At 56.4% G+C, this 18,472-nt stretch overlaps 7 protein-coding genes across 7 annotated transcripts; 3 read left to right on the top strand and 4 right to left on the bottom strand.

Annotated features, from left to right (window-relative positions):
* Positions 1–41: 41 nt before the first annotated feature.
* WHR41_05084 (uncharacterized protein) lies at positions 42–3,773 on the bottom strand. Its single transcript, XM_069373689.1, has 2 exons — positions 380–3,773; positions 42–320 (listed from the first exon to the last, which is right to left on the bottom strand). Exons 1-2 carry the CDS (start codon positions 3,493–3,495, stop codon positions 266–268), a joined length of 3,171 nt encoding a protein of 1,056 aa, XP_069228839.1. The 5' UTR covers positions 3,496–3,773; the 3' UTR covers positions 42–265.
* A 1,294-nt stretch (positions 3,774–5,067) lies between these two features.
* Positions 5,068–6,497, bottom strand: WHR41_05083 (uncharacterized protein). The gene is made up of 3 exons (XM_069373688.1): positions 5,952–6,497; positions 5,397–5,888; positions 5,068–5,341 (listed from the first exon to the last, which is right to left on the bottom strand). The coding sequence occupies exons 1-3, from the start codon at positions 6,002–6,004 to the stop codon at positions 5,305–5,307; spliced, it is 582 nt and encodes a 193-aa protein (XP_069228842.1). The 5' UTR covers positions 6,005–6,497; the 3' UTR covers positions 5,068–5,304.
* A 153-nt stretch (positions 6,498–6,650) lies between these two features.
* Positions 6,651–7,931, top strand: WHR41_05082 (uncharacterized protein; the record flags this gene model as incomplete). The annotated part of the gene is made up of 3 exons (XM_069373687.1): positions 6,651–6,686; positions 6,754–7,119; positions 7,184–7,931. 3 exons carry the CDS (start codon positions 6,651–6,653, stop codon positions 7,763–7,765), a joined length of 984 nt encoding a protein of 327 aa, XP_069228843.1. The 3' UTR covers positions 7,766–7,931.
* Positions 7,932–8,039: 108 nt separating this feature from the next.
* Positions 8,040–11,309, bottom strand: WHR41_05081 (uncharacterized protein; the record flags this gene model as incomplete). The annotated part of the gene is made up of 1 exon (XM_069373686.1): positions 8,040–11,309. The coding sequence occupies one exon, from the start codon at positions 11,307–11,309 to the stop codon at positions 8,040–8,042; it is 3,270 nt and encodes a 1,089-aa protein (XP_069228840.1).
* Positions 11,310–11,551: 242 nt separating this feature from the next.
* WHR41_05080 (uncharacterized protein) lies at positions 11,552–14,497 on the top strand (the record flags this gene model as incomplete). The annotated part of the gene is made up of 1 exon (XM_069373685.1): positions 11,552–14,497. The coding sequence occupies one exon, from the start codon at positions 11,552–11,554 to the stop codon at positions 14,495–14,497; it is 2,946 nt and encodes a 981-aa protein (XP_069228841.1).
* Positions 14,498–15,170: 673 nt separating this feature from the next.
* Positions 15,171–17,197, top strand: WHR41_05079 (uncharacterized protein). The gene is made up of 2 exons (XM_069373684.1): positions 15,171–15,513; positions 15,574–17,197. The coding sequence occupies exons 1-2, from the start codon at positions 15,310–15,312 to the stop codon at positions 17,026–17,028; spliced, it is 1,659 nt and encodes a 552-aa protein (XP_069228937.1). The 5' UTR covers positions 15,171–15,309; the 3' UTR covers positions 17,029–17,197.
* A 64-nt stretch (positions 17,198–17,261) lies between these two features.
* Positions 17,262–18,209, bottom strand: WHR41_05078 (uncharacterized protein; the record flags this gene model as incomplete). The annotated part of the gene is made up of 1 exon (XM_069373683.1): positions 17,262–18,209. The coding sequence occupies one exon, from the start codon at positions 18,207–18,209 to the stop codon at positions 17,262–17,264; it is 948 nt and encodes a 315-aa protein (XP_069228936.1).
* Between the last annotated feature and the right edge of the window lie 263 nt (positions 18,210–18,472).

The following is an 18,472-nucleotide window of genomic DNA, read 5'->3' as shown; positions in this document are numbered from 1 at the left end:
TCTCAAGAACAATGTGAAATTGTGAAAGGTAGGATAGAACACATGTTGAACCAGCTTTTGAATTTTTATCGGCAAGATACGTCAACCAACACATAAGACGTGCAGCAGGTACCTATACCGGTCGTCTACTCTATGACATTGGGAATCATCAAAACGTGAAGAAAAAAGCACTTGAAAGCGCACACCCCCAACGCCTCCCATGCTCCCTTCTCTCTTCTATATCATGTCCGGGCACGAAGCGTAAACTCGTTTCATGAAGAATAATTTACTCGTCCTCGTCGGAGAAGACCTCCTCACCACGCTTGCGGCGGGCCATGCGGCTGTGTGAGTGTTAGCAATTGTTCTTGATGTGAATTTAGGGAACGATGGGGATACATACTCCTTCTTCTTCTTGCGGAGCTCGGCGGAAGAAAGCTTGGCCTTCTTCTTGGTGCTCTCGATCTTGTTGCCCATAGCGTCGAACTTCTCCTCCTCCTCGCCCTTCTCCTGGAGACGGGGACCGGCACCCTGACCGGCGACCCAGTTGTGGCCGGAGGGAGTCATGCGGCCGTCCATGACAGCCCAGACTTCCTCAGTCAGGTCCTTGGTGAACTCAGCGGAGTGAGTGATGATGATGACGCCACCCTCGAAGGACTTGATGGCCTTGGAAAGGGCACCCAGGGAGTCACGGTCGAGGTAGTTGGTGGGCTCGTCAAGGACGATCAAGTGAGGACGCTGCCAAGAGCAAGCGGCGAGCACGACCTTGACACGCTGGCCACCAGAGAGACCACGCATGCGGGAGTGGGAAACCAGCTCGGCGTCGAGGCCGAAGTTGGCGCAGTGCTGCTCGATCTCCTTGCGGACAAGGGGACGGAACTGACCAGAGGCGAGGGCCTCCTTCTGGTCAACATCAGCAACCATCTTCTGGTGAGAGTTGATGAGCTCAGAACGGGGGATCCAGGCGTTGTCAGCGGTCATCATGGGAGTCCACCTCTCGGACTTCATGCCCAGGTTCTCACCAAGGGCGAACGAACACTCGTACTCGTAGGAGTTCTTGAACTTTCTACGGGAGTGAACGCCGATGACGCGACGGTCAGTGCCCTCGATCTTGTAGACCTTGTCCATGGCCTTCTCGTCCTCCTCGGTGACGATCTTGTTGGCACGGTCCATGGTCTCACGGTCCTCACCGGTCTGGAAACGCCACTGGATGTACTCGGAGGGAGTAAGGTCGAGGTGGTGGTCGATGTGGGCGAACGCGTGCTGCTTGATGTACGCAATACGGATGTTCTCGTGCTGGTAGACATCACCAGAGGTGGGGATGAGCTCACCAGTCAGGACGTTGACGAGAGTGGACTTGCCAGCACCGTTGGGGCCGATGACGGCAATACGGGAGCTGAGCGAGCACTGGAAGGTGATGTCCTGAATCTGGGGCTTGCTGGAGCCAGGGTACTGGAAGGTCATGTTGTTGACACGGACAATGGCCTTGGCCTTGGTCTTGACACCCTCGAGGAAACCGGGCTCGGGGAATCTGAACTCGAGGTCACCGGCACCGAGCTCGTAGTAAGACTTGGCGGACGGGACACGCTTGACGAACTCAGAGAGCTTGCCACGGTAACGCTTCAGCTTGAAGCGCTCGTAGTGGATAACGTGCTGGATGACGTTGTCGAGGAACTTGCTGTCGTGGGAGATGATGATGGAAGTGCAAGGGGAGTTGATGAGGTAGTCCTCAAGCCACTTGACGTTCTTCACGTCCATGTGGTTGGTGGGCTCGTCGAGAAGGAGAATGTCGGGCTTCTCGAAGACGGCACGGGCAAGCGCCAGCTTCATCTTCCAACCACCGGAAAGGGCAGTGATGGGACCAGAGATCTGCTCGTCAACGAAGCCGAAGTCCTGGAGACCCTTCTTGATCTCCTCCTCGGGGAGGTCAATGCCGACGTTGCGGAGCTTCATCACGGTCCAGCCGATGGTGGTCATCTCAGTGTCGGCGGAGTCAAGGTCGTGCTCGACGTAGACAGTCTTAACCTCGCTCTGCTTGGGGAAACCCTCGACCTGCTCGTTGTTGATGGCGCGCATGAGGGTGGTCTTGCCGGAACCGTTGGGGCCGAGGAGACCGTAACGCTGGCCACGCTTCAGGCGGAGAGTGGTCTGGTTCAGGAGGATCTTGGCACCGTAGGCCAAGTTGAAGGTGCAGTTGCAGAGATCCTCACCCTCCTCCTCATCGGGCTCGACAACACCAGCAGCCTCGCCCTCGGGCATAGAGCGGAGACGCAGGTTCTCAACGACGTCCATGGAGTCATCGCCGAGGATGGCGGTCACGTAGGGACCGAGCTGAGTAGACCAGCTGAGGGCAGCCATGTCCTTGTCGTCGACAAGGTGACCGCCGATGGCGGAGATGTAGCGAAGGACGGGCTCGAACTTCTCAACGGCGTTCTTGTACTTGGGGGTGAGGAGGTCGGTGAGCTTCTCAAGGATGGTGTTAACGTCACCAGCGTGAGAGACCTCGGGGAGCTTGCCGTCAACGACGTGACCGACACGGACGAGGGTGTCCAGACCCTGCTTGGTCTTCTCACGAGCCTCGGGGTCAGCCAGGTTGTCGTAGTTGTAGGTAAGCTGGGGCATGAGCTTGGGCAGGAAAGAGGCGACAATGTTGGGGTCTTCGACAAGCTTGCACATGTTGTCAACGATGACGGCGGATTTACGCTTGATGGCGGTCTCGCGCTCCTTAAGACCACGCTCGAGCAGAGGGGTCATAATGGCGAGAGTGGGCTCGTGGACGTCGGTAACGAAAGTGGTGGCACCGAGCAAATGAACGGTCTCGGGGACGTTCTCAGGCTTGGCGATACACTTGATGAGCTCAGGAATAAAGCGCTCGATATCCTTGTTGGAGATCAGGGCGCAGATCTTCTCCATGGTGCCGTAAGCCTTCTTCTTGACCTCGGGCTTGGTGTCCCACATAGCCTCGGAGACGATGGGGAGGAGGTCGGGCACACGCAGACCGGTCTGGACGGGGGCAGACTCGGCGAGAGCCTCGATACACTCGAGGTCGGTCATCTTCTCGGGCCACTTCTGGGCCTCGCGGATGCTCTGGGTGTAGTAGGGGATAACGACCTTGACGGCGTTGGGGTTGATGGCCTTGGTGATGGCGAGGGCGGCGTTCTGGGCGGCGACCTTGACCGGGGCCATCTTGTCACCGACGGCGCTCAGGACGTTGGGAAGGATGGAGGCGAGGTAGGGCTGGACGACGTGGGAGACGTTGGCGTGCTGGGCGATGGCGGCGACGGTCTCGCAGGCGTTCTGGCGGGCGTCGGCGTCCTTCTTGTTGGCGAGCATCTTCTTGACGCCCTCGATGAACTTGGTCGGGGCGGCCTCAGCCTCGATGTCGCCGTTGATGAACTGGGCGATCTCGAGGGCGGTGCCCTTGGCCTCATCGCCGACCTTGCTGATGGCAAGCTTGCCCATCAGCTCGTCGAGGACGGCGACGGACTGCTTGTTCTCTTTCTTCTGAGCCTCAGCCATCTTGTCGGACTCTGAGGGGTTTGGAAGAGAGGGGTGGGTGGGTGTCGGAAGACTGTGCGAGGGCGGAAGGGGTGTAATTTAAGAGTGTCGAATTCTTAGCCCCGCTTGCAAAATTCTCGTGGGGACGCGCTTCGGATGGGTCGAATGTAATCGGCTCGCTTTTGAATTAGTGCGCCACCGACGCAAGGCAAAACGGAGAAGCAAATGCAGGGAGGATGAAGGAGGGAGAGGAGTGCGTAGGAGGAGAAGGAGTTGCTGTGAACAGTCGAATTGCCTGTGATTTATGCGGCGCGGGCGTCCATTCTTGCTGAGGAAGAGTTCTCAGCGCGCTAGCGCCACCAACAAAGGGTCCAATCGCAAAGTCAAAAGCACTCACGACAGCAGTGACACCGCCCGTCGGTGAGCGTCGCGTCACGTGACGGAGGCCTGCCTGGCTGTCTGCCCACGCTCACTACCCAGGTGCTTAGCCGGGTCAGTTATTGCTCCAAGCGTCGTTCTAGAATGCCTCAGGTGGTGAGTGGCGGCGACCGTTTGCAAGTCTTCACGGTCGTGTTGATGGAGAGACTAATCGGACATCTGTCGTTTGAACGATCAATCGCAACCCGTAATCTGTGACACGGCAGGCTGATTGCATGCGGACAAGCCGGCATCGAAATACAAGGCAATCTGAGATAATATTGCGATCAAATAAACCACCAACATCACCACCTTCACTATTGTTCCTGCCAAATCGCCCTTCACCCGCAACAGATCAATCCCGCAAATCACAAGTCCCCAGACCGCTGACCACAAAAAAGCCGACGGAGAACCAGCCCGACCGCGCGGGCGGACAAAATTTCTCGAAGCCCTCTCGCCACCTGCACCCACCCACACCCAGCCGGTGCCGCAGCATCACCGCCCCTGCGGCAAGTGGGCGACCGCCTTTTCGCCTCGTGCAGCCCTCCGCTCCCCTTAGCTCAGCCGCGCCCCGTTGCCGCCCAACCACAATTTTTCTCCCTGCGCCTCGGCCTGCGGCTGATTGTACTGCGTTAGTGCCGCATCATCTTGATTGTTTTGTTGCCGGAGCGATGGGTAGGCTTCTTTTGCAGGCCTTGCGAGGCGGTGGGGCTGGGGTCTTATTGGTGTTTTGTAGTGAGACGGTATGCGTGTTTATGTACATGGTATTTGATCAGGAGCATAGCAATGAAGTTGTTTGTGTCAGTATCAATACCAAGGTATCCTCCACAGCCAACGGACGATTTTTTCTCGATCGAGTTGAAACACTGTGGTTCACCATAGACAAATTGGATGGTTTGACCCACTTCTTCAGTCAATCTCAGGATGTCGCAGTCCCTTACCGTGGACTGGCCCCACAGAAGGTTTTAAGGCAGGATGAAATATCACATGATATCACATGCAATAACCAGATTTTTTTGGCATAGAGCAAAGTACGTTGCAGATGTGTTAAAGGTCTCATTGATCACATTCGTTGTCCAAATAGACTGCGGCCCGTGCCAACAAGCTTGTATCGGCCGCCTGCCTCGGGAAACAGTGCTTCACGGGGAGCACGAGCGTGGCTCGCTCAGATCAAAATGATGTGAAAGGAGATCGTACCCTGTCATTCGGAGAGAAGATATATCATACAATTTAACCCCCCACCCTGGACACTCTGCCTCTTGTAAGGTGTTGGATATCATGGCACTACCCCAAACGCATATGTATCAAACCCGAAAAGCCTTGAGACGACCTGCCGCAAAGAAAGAGCTGAGTTGCATCATCATCCAGGGAAACTGTCGGTTCGAAGATTGAGCTTGTGAAATGAGGCTCAGTCTAGTTCTTCGGCGGGTAGCGGTTCTTGAAGAGCCATCTGTAATATGTTAGCGGAATTCTTGCAAAAAACATTGAAGGTGAACATCACTTACTGGCTGACGTAGTAGTCACCAACAGCAAACAAGCCAACAACACCGGCCCAAGCGCCAGCGACCTTCCAGGTAAGCTCCTGGGCGTTGTACTTCCTGTACGCGCCAACACCAAGGAGAGTACCGAGGGCAGCAACGGCGACAACGTTGCCAATGACAACGGGGTTGCCCTTGTTCTTCTCCGCCCACTCCTCGGCCTCCTTCGCCTCCTCCTTGGCCTTCTTGCCCTGGACGCCGGCCTTCTTCTTCAGCTCCTCGGCCTTGGCCTCAGCCTTGCGGGCGTAGTCCTTGGCCTCGTCTTCGGCCTTGTTGGCGGCCTTCTCGGCCTCCTCGCGGGTCGCCTTCGCGGCCTCGCGGGCCTTCTCCTCGGCGCGCTCGGCTTCGAGCTGCTGGTCCGCGAAGGAGGGCGCGGACTGGATGTGCGTGCTGTCGAGCGAGTCGAGCGAGTGCACGCCGCTGTCGTCGTGCGCGATCTCGGGGACGTAGTCGGGCATCCTGAAGGGCGATGTTAGTGTACGGTTTTGCTGCGAGGGCGGTAGGCTTCGGGGACGAGCTTACTTCTCCTCGTCGGTCTGCTTGGGGCCCTTGGAGGCGGCGTCTGCGTAGCTCATGTTGTCGGTTTGGGGTTCGGCGGGTTGAGGTTCTTCCGGCTTGTTTTCGACAGGAGCACCGTTGGACTGGGGCTCTTGCGCTGGGACGGGAGCTGGTTCCGAGGGCTTGGGAGCAAGGGGTTCGACTGGTGCCGGAGTGGGAGCTGCTACGGGTTCAGGTGCAGGCTCTTGTGCTGGCACAGGCTCTGGTTTTGTAGCTGCAGGTGTGGGTGCGGGTGCAGGAGCTGCTTCCGCGGCTGGTGTTGATGTAGGGAGGTCGACGGCGCTGTTTGGCCGACGGAGGAACTCGAGGGTATCTGAAGACACTTTGAACAAAAGGTGGTGTTGGTGAGTGCGGTGAAAATATGCGCGCAGCGGAAGGGATGGGGCAGATAGCTCTTACTTGCTAGCTCGGCGTGCAACGGGCGTGTGATGCAATTGGGAATGCAGGCGCGAGGCGTGATCTTGCCTGGTTTCGGAGATGGACGTTTCTTGGCTCTGATGACGTTTTCCTCGCGCGACCACCGCGGCCAAGTGAAACGCTACTGGATTGCGAAGGTTAGTTTGCGCCAGTCGAACGTACCGTGACAAGTGCAAGACGCCTGAGATCCTACTTGGAGTGAACCGGACTTCATCTTTGATCGGCGACAGACATACCACCACGATAATGTCAGGCGGCTGGAACACGATCGAGTCGGATGCTGCAAGTATACTCACGCTAACAGTCCGCCTGCTATTCCTAGATCTGCAAGCTAACACTCCACCTTTAGGGCGTCTTCACATATCTTATTGAATCACTCGGCACAAAGAATGTACAATTCGAAGAGCTCGTGTCGCTAGACGCAGAATCGCTTCAGCAACTCAACCCGATCGGTGTAATCTTCCTCTTCAAATACCCAACAGGCGAGAAGCCTCAGAAAGATAAGCCTCAAGATGGCGAGTTTGATTTCGCTGCGATAGAAGCACAGGGAGAACAGAACGTGTGGTTTGCGGCTCAGACGATCCAAAATGCATGCGGCACACAAGCTCTTTTGAGCGTGCTCCTCAACAAGGACGGAAGCTCGGAAGATGGCAATGTGGACATCGGCCCAACCTTGAGGGAGTTCAAGGATTTCACATCTGCCTTCCCCTCAGATGTAAGTACACCCTGTTGACTTGAGACACATCAACTCGCTTCGGCAGCTAACCAAACCACAACAGCTCCGCGGCGAAGCCCTCTCCAACTCCGACCTAATCCGCGACACCCACAACTCCTTCGCGCGCAGCTCACCCTTCATCAGCGACGAGTCGCGAGTCGCGACCGAAGACGACGACGTCTACCACTTCATCGCATACACCTCGATCAACAGCACTCTCTACGAGCTCGACGGCCTCCAGCCCGCACCGATCCGACACGGCGACGTCGGCGCGTGTCCCCGCGAGATCTTCGCCGACGCAGTCGTCCCTGTCCTCCAGAGCCGCATCGCTCGATACCCCCAGACCGAGATTCGGTTCAACTTGTTGGCCATGTGCGAGGATCTGAGAGTGCAGGCGCGCGCGATTGGGGACCAGGAGATGCTGGAGCGCGAGGAGAGGAAGCGGAGGGAGTGGCGGTGGGAGAATGCGCTGAGGAGACATAATTTTGTGGGGTTCATTGGCGAAGCAATGAAAGGCGTGACCGCCGCTAAGGTCAAGGATGGGAGTTATGACAAGTGGGTGGAGGACGCGAGGGCGACTACCCGGAAGAGGGCTGAGGATCGCAAGAGCAGAGGACAGGGTGGGGATGAAATGGATATTGAGTGATGAGAGCTCGGGCGTGAGACTGAGTTGAAGAACCTGCTAGAGCGGCATGCCTCTAGGGTAGCTGAGCCTACCGTACGACACGGACTTAGATAATAAGATACACCGCCTACGGCAAGATTGGCTGTGGGAATATGGAGACGATCAAGGCACTACAAGAATCTGCGAGCCTCATTTTCACATGACTATAAGTTTTGTTGACCCCCAGGGCCGAGTTGGTGTCTCATGCTTGTGCATGCTTAAAAATCTATTGCTACAACATGGACGATCTTTCAGCTCATCTGCCGGCAAGCCAACCCTTCCAATCCGTCCCATCATCGCCGCCATTCAACACAATCTGATCTCCATCCACAAGATCGCCCTCGCTCCAGCCCTTCCACAAACCCATACCCGCCAAATGCCTCATCGTCGGCCTACCGTGCGGACAATTCCACGGCTTCTCCATCTCCCCCATGTTCCTCACGACCCTCTCCATCTGCTTCAGCGTCAGCACCTTGCCGACCATAATGCTGCTCCTGCAAGCGCGCATGGCAAGCATACGCTGCACCTTCTTCGGTCTAGGAATAGTTGAACTGGAAGTGGGCACTTCGGAGAGAAGGTAAAGGAGCTCGGAGAGGTCCGCGAGGTCGAAAGTCGTTGTGTGCGACATGGGCAGGGTGAGGAGGCGGCAGGTGCGTATCGTCGCCTCCTCTGTGTCTGTGGAAGTGATTTCGACCTCAAAGCCGTTGGCTTTGAGGGCTTCGCTGTGATTGAGGACTACTTCTTGTTCTACGGCGGTGAGCTCGAGGGTTTTTGGTTGGACGAGGCGTTGGCTTTGGAGGGTTATTGTTCGTTGGAAGCGCTCGTAGTTGTACTTCTCATCAGCCGCGTGCTGATCGATAATGAAGAGTTCGTCTTGATCTTGATCGGTCGATGCCGGGCGGATTGCGAGGATGAAGCCCACATTGAACTGGCCGATGATTCGCATCCGCTCGAAGTCGGCTTTTGTCACGGTCAATGAAAGCTTTTGTTCGGCTTGAGTAGCGTCCATTTCGTCTTTGATAAGCGTGCTGCTATGGCAAGGGTCCTGTGCGACTGTCGATGGCAATGCAGCTGTGAGAGCTTCGGCTTGAACCTTGATTTGATTCAGTGAAGGGTTGATTGTGCACGAGAGCTGAAGCGTCGAATCTTTCCGCCCTGTGGAGTTCTTGAGGATTTGAGATGCTCGCTGAATGTTCTGGGTTGATGGTCTGGCAGATGCCTCTTCAGCTTCTTGTATTAACCTTGCAACCTTTTCATCTTCTTTGACCTTCTTGGCGTCTTCGTCAAGGTACTCTTCGTCCGACTCGGCATCATCCTGGGGATTCAGAAGCATGTCATCGATACCGTCCGAAGAATGCTCCACGTCATCCTCCGCTGGTCCTTCGTTCTGCTCGTGCAAATGCCTCGCTGTAGCGTTGTCCGAGTCCGACGCATCTGATTCATCCTCTGGAGCATCACTGTGATCTACTTCCTCTTCATTGTCATCCTCTCCACCCTCAGGGCCACCATCGTCTGAAGCGCCTGGTTGCAACGAGCCAGCCTGGCTGTCGACATCGACCTGCGTTCCAGGGGCAGCAAAGTTGCGCAACCCTCGAGCAAGCAGTGGGCTGCAGCCAAACGCAGCGACAGACTGGGAGTTCGCTGGCTCATGCACTCTGCGCTTCTTGTACATTGGCGCACTCCCAATGACTGTTGTCGTAGTCTGACCGCCAACTGTTATCTGAGCGGTCTGTAACGGCGTACGCTTTGGTCTCATCCGGTCAAACGCGTTCGCAACAGGTCCTGGGGTAGACTTCTGACTGCTTGGTGCCACTGCAGGTATTTCAGGCTCCTTGGGTAGAGACTGACCCTTTGCGGCATCTCGAGCTTGTTCCATGAAAGAGTTGAAATCTTGAACCCGCTGAGGCACTTGGTGCGGCCGTTGGGAGAACAGATCGTCGTATGGCGTGCTCATTGGATCACCCGCGTCGAGCGTACTGCCTTCTGGGCCTGGAGGAGTGATATTGTCCCCGTTCTGTTCCTTTTCCTGCACGGCTTCACCTTCATCAAATCTGTCATCCGTATCAAGGTGACCATGATCATCGTTCGGAGTTGTTATCGAATCAGACTTTCTCCGCATCAGGTTCACCAATTTCTGCTTGTCTTTGGATACGACAGACTGTGGGGTAGCTTGCTTCTTCCGCATTTCGCTGTCACGGCCAGCCCAGCTCTCGATCAGACCGGTCGGTGCTGACCTGGACTGCACACTTGAGCGTCGGCGATCACGAGGCGCAGGAACTGCTCCGCTCGGAGTTTCATCCTCCTTCTCGTCATCGTCGTCTTCGCTCTCGTCTTCGTTCTCCTCAAGAAAAGGCCCAGTCGAAGACTTCTTCGATAATGTCAGAGGTTGGTAAGAAGGCAACTTCCGCGTTGGGAGCGCAGACTGCGGGACTGTATGATCAGTCTGCTCAAACATCTCCGTCAAGGAAGCTTTCAGGCTGTCGAGCAGAGCGGTCTGATCGTGTAGCATAATGGATCTCTTGTCGGGAGACACGTTGACATCGTAAGCATTCGTATCCATTATCAGGTTCGCGAAGATGAATGGTGATTGTGAGACGTTGAAGGATTTGTAGACTTCATTGAATGCTTTCGCGACTTGAGGTAAGGCACAAGGTCGCGAATTCACAAAGAACATTTGGCGGTCCGGCGCCTGGCGTCCTTCGCCGAAGACCGGCTTCGAGATGTGCCCTTGGATCAGGACCTCCTTGGAACGATCGATATCCTGCGTGGACCAATTGCGAGCACTTTGTGTAGCAGGGCCCTTGCTCGGCTCCATCTCGAGCTTGAGGTCCAGCTTGACGAGGGCCAGGAGAGTCTTTGCCCCAAATACGTTGACGATGTTCTCTTTCGTCGTCGTGTTGGATTTCGTGGAGAAGACAACCACTTTCTTGCCCTTCGGCATTTGATTGCTCACGGCATAGCGAACTCCCACGCTGATGCAGGCGTAGGAGTTCAAGAGCGAGGTGACTTTGCCATATTCACGTTTGATGTTCTTCTCAAGCTCCTTGCGGCGGACAGGTAGGTTTTGGAAGAGGCTCTCAACAACGACTGTAGTGCCTCGCTGGGCGGCAACCACACTGGCACCTTTGAACTTGCCTGAGATCTCGAAGTCCAGACGTTTGCCCACGGCACCGTCTTCCGCTCTGGCAGTGATAATCTGGAACTTCGACAGCGCGCATAGAGAAGACAGCGCCTCGCCACGGAAACCAAAGGTCTCCAGAGAAGTTAAGTCCTCATAGCTCGAAAGTTTCGAAGTGTAGTGCTTCAACGCAATCGTCTCAAAATCCTCAGGCGAGATGCCTTTGCCATTATCGGAGACTTCTATCGAATCCAGTCCTTGGTTCTTGAAGCGGACCTCGATCGACGTCGCGCCAGCATCCAGACTATTCTCCACTAGTTCCTTGACAACGGAGTTGAGGTCGACGATGACCTGGCCGGATTGGATTTGATGGACCGAACGGCCCTCAATGGCCTTGATAGTGGCCATGTGTTTGACGTTTCAGCCCATACTATGGAAAGTTAAGTATTAATCGTGCCAAAGGCGAGATGAAGTCTGAAGTTCTGCCTGGACCCCGCGATTGCAGCGCGCGTTTGGGTTGTCGCTGTGGCTCACGCGGATCTGCATGCGCTCCGAGCCGCGACCTCCAACTTTCTAGAGTTGCACATTTCCGTTGCAGGACTCGCAACCTTCAACGATCGTACTGATATTTGGAGTTAGCCGCAGTAACGATGGCTGGAGGCGACCACAGTCCCAAGCGCCGGCGGTTAAACGATTCGCGCGCCGCAACACCCCGCGGATACAGAGACGAGACACCCACTTGGGCGCAACGACCACGACCTGGAAAACGCGATGGACCTCACGACAACTTCGCTGGACCCGAACCGAACGTCGACGATGTCGATGCCGCGGCTCTGGACAGAGATTGGTACAACACCGCCGAAGATGGCGCTGCATTAGGCGACGAATCGCACAATCCATTCGGAGGCGTGGAAGACGTGACATGGGCAGATCAAGAGCGCGAGAGGGAATTGCTAGCCAAAAAGCTCGCAGTTCGAGGAAGGGTGAACCACAAGCAGCTTCAGAGGCAGCAGGATGCTGATGCCTGGGAGACGAACCGCATGTTGGCCAGCTCGGTTGCGCAGACGAGGGAGCAGTTCAACAATCTGGACGACGACAATGACGAAACACGAGTACATCTTCTTATTCATGATCTACGGCCGCCTTTCTTGGACGGAAAGACCATCTTCACAACTCAGAAAGACCCGATTAGCGCCGTAAGAGATCCGCAGAGCGACATGGCGGTATTTTCGAGGAAGGGCTCAAAAGTTGTAAAAGAGCGGAGACAACAGAAGGAACGGCAGAAGCAGGCCCAAGAAGCCACCAATGTTGCGGGCACAGCTCTCGGCAATGTTATGGGTGTCAAAGAGGAAGACACTGACTCTGCTGCTCCGACTGCGGCTGGGGAAGAGGAGAAGCCTCAAAGCAACAAGTTCTCTGATCACTTCAAAAAGAAACAAGAAGGAAGCTCTGACTTCTCAAATTCAAAGACATTGCGCGAGCAACGAGAGTACCTGCCTGCATTCGCAGTCCGAGAAGAGTTGCTTCGCGTCATTCGGGACAATCAAGTCACGATTGTAGTTGGGCAGACAGGCTCTGGCAAGACAACTCAATTGACCCAATTCCTACACGAGGATGGCTATGCCAAAGGCGGTCAAATGATTGGCTGCACTCAACCACGTCGTGTCGCTGCAATGTCCGTTGCAAAGCGAGTCAGCGAGGAGATGGAAGTGCCGCTTGGAGACCTAGTGGGATATGCGATTCGATTCGAGGATTGCACGAGCAAGAACACTACTATAAAATACATGACTGACGGTGTGCTGCTTCGTGAGAGTCTCACGAACCCCGACCTGGATCAGTATTCTTGCATCATCATGGACGAGGCCCACGAGCGAGCTTTGAACACGGATGTTCTTATGGGGCTCATCAAGAAAGTTCTAGCTCGGAGACGTGACCTTAAGCTGATCGTTACCTCAGCGACCATGAACGCTTCTCGATTTGCTCAATTCTACGGCGGCGCACCAGAATTCTTCATTCCTGGACGCACATTTCCCGTCGACATCCAGTATTCCCGGTCGCCCTGCGAAGACTATGTGGATAGTGCTGTTCGCCAGGTCCTTGCAATCCACGTCTCGCAGCCAAAAGGCGACATCTTAGTCTTCATGACTGGTCAAGAGGACATTGAAGTCACATGTGAGCTGGTCGAAGAGCGTCTGAAACAACTGAACGACCCTCCAAAGCTCAGCATTTTGCCCATCTACTCACAAATGCCCGCGGATCTCCAAGCCAAGATTTTCGATCGCGCTGCACCTGGTGTCAGGAAAGTCATCGTCGCGACCAACATCGCCGAAACTTCTTTGACGGTGGACGGTATTATGTATGTGGTTGATTGTGGCTTTAGCAAACTCAAGGTGTACAACCCGAAGATGGGTATGGACACTCTACAGATCACCCCGGTTTCGCAGGCCAACGCATCTCAACGAGCTGGTCGTGCTGGCCGTACTGGACCAGGAAAAGCATTTCATCTTTACACCGAACGGGCTTTCCGTGACGAATTCTACATCTCAACCATTCCCGAGATTCAGCGTACGAACCTTGCGAATACTGTTCTTCTTCTGAAGTCACTCGGAGTAAAGAATCTCCTTGACTTCGACTTCATGGACCCGCCACCTCAGGATACTATTACTACATCCCTTTTCGATCTCTGGTCCTTGGGTGCCCTCGACAATCTGGGCGAACTGACAGATCTCGGCTGGCAAATGACCTCTTTTCCCATGGACCCATCACTCGCCAAACTCGTCATCACCTCCGCGACCACCTACGGCTGCAGCGAAGAGATGCTCACTATCGTCAGCATGCTCTCCGTGCCATCTGTCTTTTACCGCCCCAAAGAACGCCTGGAAGAGTCCGATGCCGCTCGCGAGAAGTTTTTCGTGCACGATTCAGACCACCTCACCCTCCTCACCGTCTACCAGCAATGGGCCGCCAACGGCTACCGCGACGGCTGGTGCACGAAGCACTTCCTGCACCCGAAGGCGCTGCGGCGCGCGCAGGAGATCCGCAACCAGCTCGTCGACATCATGGGCTCGAACAAAATGCCGCTCGCGTCCTGCGGCTACGACACGGACGTCGTGCGCCTGTGCATCTGCGCCGGCTACTACCACCAGGCGGCCAAGCGGCGCGGCCTCGGCGAGTACGTCAATCTGCGCACGTCTGTTGCCGTTCAGCTACACCCGACTTCTGCGCTGTACAATTCAGGCGACCCGCCGGACTACGTCGTCTACCACGAGCTTATCCTCACAAGCCGCGAGTACATGTCGTGCGTGACGGCCGTTGACGCGCATTGGCTCGCGGACTTGGGAGGTGTGTTTTACAGCGTCAAGGAGAAAGGTATTCACGGTGGCCAGAGGCGCGAGATCGAGTACTCGAAGCGTGCGGAGCTGGAGAGGGGCATTGCTGCAGACCGAGCGAGGCAGCAGGCGCTCGAGGAGAGGGAGAAGGAGAGGAATGGGACGGCGGCGAGGAAGGAGACTGCGGCTGGCACAGGGCCGGCGAAGAAGGCTGCTAACAAGGGGAGTGCGGTCGTCAAGCCTGTTATCAAGGGCAGGAGGAGATAGATGTACATACCTGTGAAAACAACCGCGTCTTCATGGCACGGATTCGACGACGGTGAAGGATTATTCACCACAACGGGCACTGCCTTCTTGTTTAAGACTTGGTATGGGCTGCAGACTTCTCACGTCCAACAGTACCACACACTCTGCAGGGTGTTGCTAGTAGTACGGTGGCGTTCAGCACATGGAAGGCGGCTCGTAGGCGAGAATGTTACTCGCTACCTGGTCCCTGTACATTGATGATCGCGGGCCATATGACAACCAGCCGTGCCAGCGCTGCGAGATATGACCCGCGCGATCATCAAAGTGACATGGTATCTCAGAATGTAACTACAGTCTAGACAGGACCGCCCAGGCGCCTACGGCGTAGCCGAACGATTAGTCGCCAGTATCCCAGCGTCGATCGTAGCGAGAGGTGGCATTGCCTGCGCTCGCCACGCGGGCCTTCCTCACACCCCAGCTCTGTATACCGCAGATACCACCCTCCAGCTGCAGACATCGCCACCCACCGCGCTGGCAATTGGCACATGTCATCCTGCGAACGCCTCAAGGCAGTCACCCGCAGGTGTTGGATTGGCTTTCTTGCGGGGCTGAGCTTGGTCCAGATCGAAATGACGTACAAGCACGGCCCAGATCATCATGTCGATCACCGCGCGAGCTATGGGCCGCCTGAACGCGCTTGCTTTTGCCGGGAGCACCACCTCCAATACTTTACCGTCTGTGGGACACGGGCGAACTCTTGCTCTGCTCTGTACTTTCGCCCATCAACTTGAGAAGAGCGACGGCTGCGCCAGACCACAGCACAGCCAGCCAACATGGGCTCTCTCTGGGGATCCAAGAACCATGAGGAGGAAAGCCAGGTGAACGGCGACGGGGACGACAGCACTCTCCGAGTATCCCACGACGATAACCGCCCGAGGTCGTCAAGGTCGAGAAGAGAGCCGACCGAGCGCGATAGGCTGCTGGGCGCACACCCGCCGCCGCACTCGGATGGGTATTTGGATCCCGATGATCCTGCGGTACGTTGATTTGTTGCGGCGCAAAGATTATACCGATGGCAGTACTGACACGCGAGCTAGGTTTCGCCATACAATCTCTGGACTGTCCGCGCCCTTCGCTTCCTGTCCGTGCTGTTCCTTGCAATCACCTTCCTCTGGTGGGTGCTCTTGCTTGTGAGCATCTTCGTCTCACCTCCCGGACTGCACACCAGGGGCTCCGGTTTCTTCGACTTCTCCTACACCACTCTGACCGCCGGAATCCTGCTTTGCTCACTCCTTTTCTTCTCCGCGCCCAGCATGGCCATGCGCGTGTGCCAAGGCGTGATCGGCCTTTTCCTCCTCGTCGATCTCATCATCATCGTTAGCGTTCCGCGCGTTCGAGCTGAGGAAGGCCCGGCTGGCATTGCAAGCGTCGTCTGGGCTACCGTGATCACGGGATACTGCGTTACCACTGACCGCGTTGTGGCTTGGGGCAAGCGCGAGGAAGAGGAGCGCCTGACTGGACGTCCAGAGACCCGCCGCACTCTCCGCGAATGGCTCGCCGTGTTGACTGCCACGATCATTCTGGTCGTTTATATTGTAATCACCGTTCTCATGACTGCAACGCTGGTCCTCAGATCGCGCGACGCAAGCCTTGAGATGGACGGCCAGCGCTACTTTGTCGACGGCGGCAAGTACGAAGTCCATCTCGCCTGCATTGGCGAGCCTCAATCTGCGAACGGCACCCGCACGCCTACCGTCCTCCTCGAGGCCGCCGAGGTACCGCTCGAGTTCGACTTCGAGCACTGGGCCTACGCCGCCTACCAGAACGGCACCATCTCCCGCTACTGCTACTGGGACCGCCCCGGCTACGCGTGGTCCGATAACGCGCCCTCTCCTCACAGCGCAGGCATGAGCGCCGACAACCTCGCGGAGGCACTCGCAGTCGCCGGCGAGGAGGGCCCCTGGATCCTCGTTTCTGCCGGCTACGGTAGCATCGTCTCGCGCATCTTCAGCGCGCGCCACTTCCGCGACGTCGTCGGCATCATGATGATCGACCCGCTGCACGAGGACCTCCTGCACCGCATCGCGTCGCCCGGCCGCGGTTTCCTGCTCTGGGCCTGGGGCATCATTTCGCCGCTGGGCATCGATCGCATCAGCGGCGCGCTGTTTAAAGGCCGCACGCGCGAGGACCGCGTGTACGGTAGGGATGCTCCTGGCGGCGGCAAGTTCATCAAGGCCGCGCTGCAGGAGAATCTGGTCGCGGACAGCCTGTCGAAGAACGAGGTGACGTCCGCGCGCACAATCCAGAGTTCCGACACGCCGCTTGTCGTCGTCAGCTCTGGTGTCTCTGTCCGCAGGGACAGTGAGTGGAGCCGCAAGCAGGAGGACTTGACCAAGTTGACCGACAACCTCATTTCCTGGGATGTGGTCAACAAGGCGCCGCATCACGTTTGGGAGACGTACGAGGGCAGGAAGATCATGGAGAAGAGGTTGGGCCAGCTGGTCAAGAGCAAGTACAAGGCTGTCGAGGAGGGGTGGGAGGCTTCTGCTTGAGAGGTGGTGTAGTATGTGTGGATCATCTGCCTTCTGTTTCTTCTCTTCTAGTATGATGCAATGATCTTGGTCCAGGGCGAGGCGTTGCTGGCGATTTGTGGCTCTTAGTCTCAATCGTTCACTGAATAGGAATATAGTCAATCTAATGTCTCTACTTTGGTAATACAAACGCTACGCTCAACAAAACTTGTTATAAGAACAGGGTATAGCTCCCAGCAAAAAAACGTCATCGTTCACTCTTCATCACCAACCTCTGCTTTCAAAGCCGAAGCAGCATCACCGCTCTCTTTGGGCTTTCTTCTCCTCTTTCTCTTGCCGCTCGCTCCGTCTGCCGACGCACCACCCTCGCCCACTGCCACTTCAGCTTTGACAGCCTTGTCGGCAGCTTGGGGATCCTGCTTTGCCGCCTTACGCAAGACGGACCTCTCCTCCTCCACCTTCTTGCCTGCTGACTTCTCCTGGTTCTCCTTCTTAGGCTTCTTCACACTAAGCGGATTGGGCCCCTTCGGCCCTCTGGCTTTCTTCTTCTTCGGCGCCGCAGCCTCCTCCTGCGCACCCTCATCCTCACCCTCCTCACCCTCCTCCTCCTCAGCCTTCCTCTTAACACCACCCGCCTCCGCGCCCCTCCTTGCCTTCAAACCCGCCCTCACCTTCCCCTTCTCCTCCGCCTCCCTCACCTCCGCGCTCCTCTCCGCCATCGGCTCCAGCACCATAACGCTCCGATTGATATAAATCAGCGGCACGCCCGCGACCTCCCGCATCGCAGCCCTCACCTCCCTCTCCTGCGTCGCAACCACATACCGATGCTTATTCGTGCCACTGCCCTTCGCATCCACCACGCTCCTGATACACTCCTCCTCGCTCAGCGGCGTCTCGAGCTCATGGTGCCCGCAGCGCCTCCGCTCCGCGCTCTTCGCGACCTCGATCCAGCGCTCTTTGTCAGCCTCGTGGCCCGGCTCGGGCACGGCGTTGTACAGGTGTCGGATGCAGCACTGCGTGATCATGGGCTTGATCTCGCCGTGCAGGGTGTTGGAGAGCATGGAGCCGAGCTGCATTTTGAAGCGCGCGGCGTCGCGGATGATGGTGCTGCTGAGCAGGACTTGGTAGGGTGCGCGGAAGTGGAAGGTCAGCGCGTAGGCGTGCATGAGCTTGCGGTATTGCTTGCTGCGTTTGCCGCGCATGGTGGGCTATGTGTGGGCTGGTCGTGGTTGGTAGGTGAGGGAGAGCGTTGCTCGGTGTTGAAGTTCCCTTTCGTCGTTTTCTCTTTTTCCTCCCTCCGGCGCTCACTTGTGTATGGCGAAGTAAAGCGCTTGACTGTAAGTTGCCTCTGAGTGCGGATTGGGCGGAGGAAGTGAGAAAATGAAAGTATTGCAAAAGTTGGTGGTATTGGCTAAGAATTGGAGGCCCAGCCCTACCGACAATCAATAATAAATTTCAAAGCTTC

The sequence above is a fragment of the Cladosporium halotolerans genome, assembly GCF_011745625.1.
Source record: "Cladosporium halotolerans strain TM138-S3 chromosome Unknown Sca17, whole genome shotgun sequence".
NCBI classification, from domain to species: domain Eukaryota; kingdom Fungi; phylum Ascomycota; class Dothideomycetes; order Cladosporiales; family Cladosporiaceae; genus Cladosporium; species Cladosporium halotolerans.
Note: the sequence above shows the minus strand (reverse complement) of the source record. Positions and strands in the feature narration are given on the sequence as shown.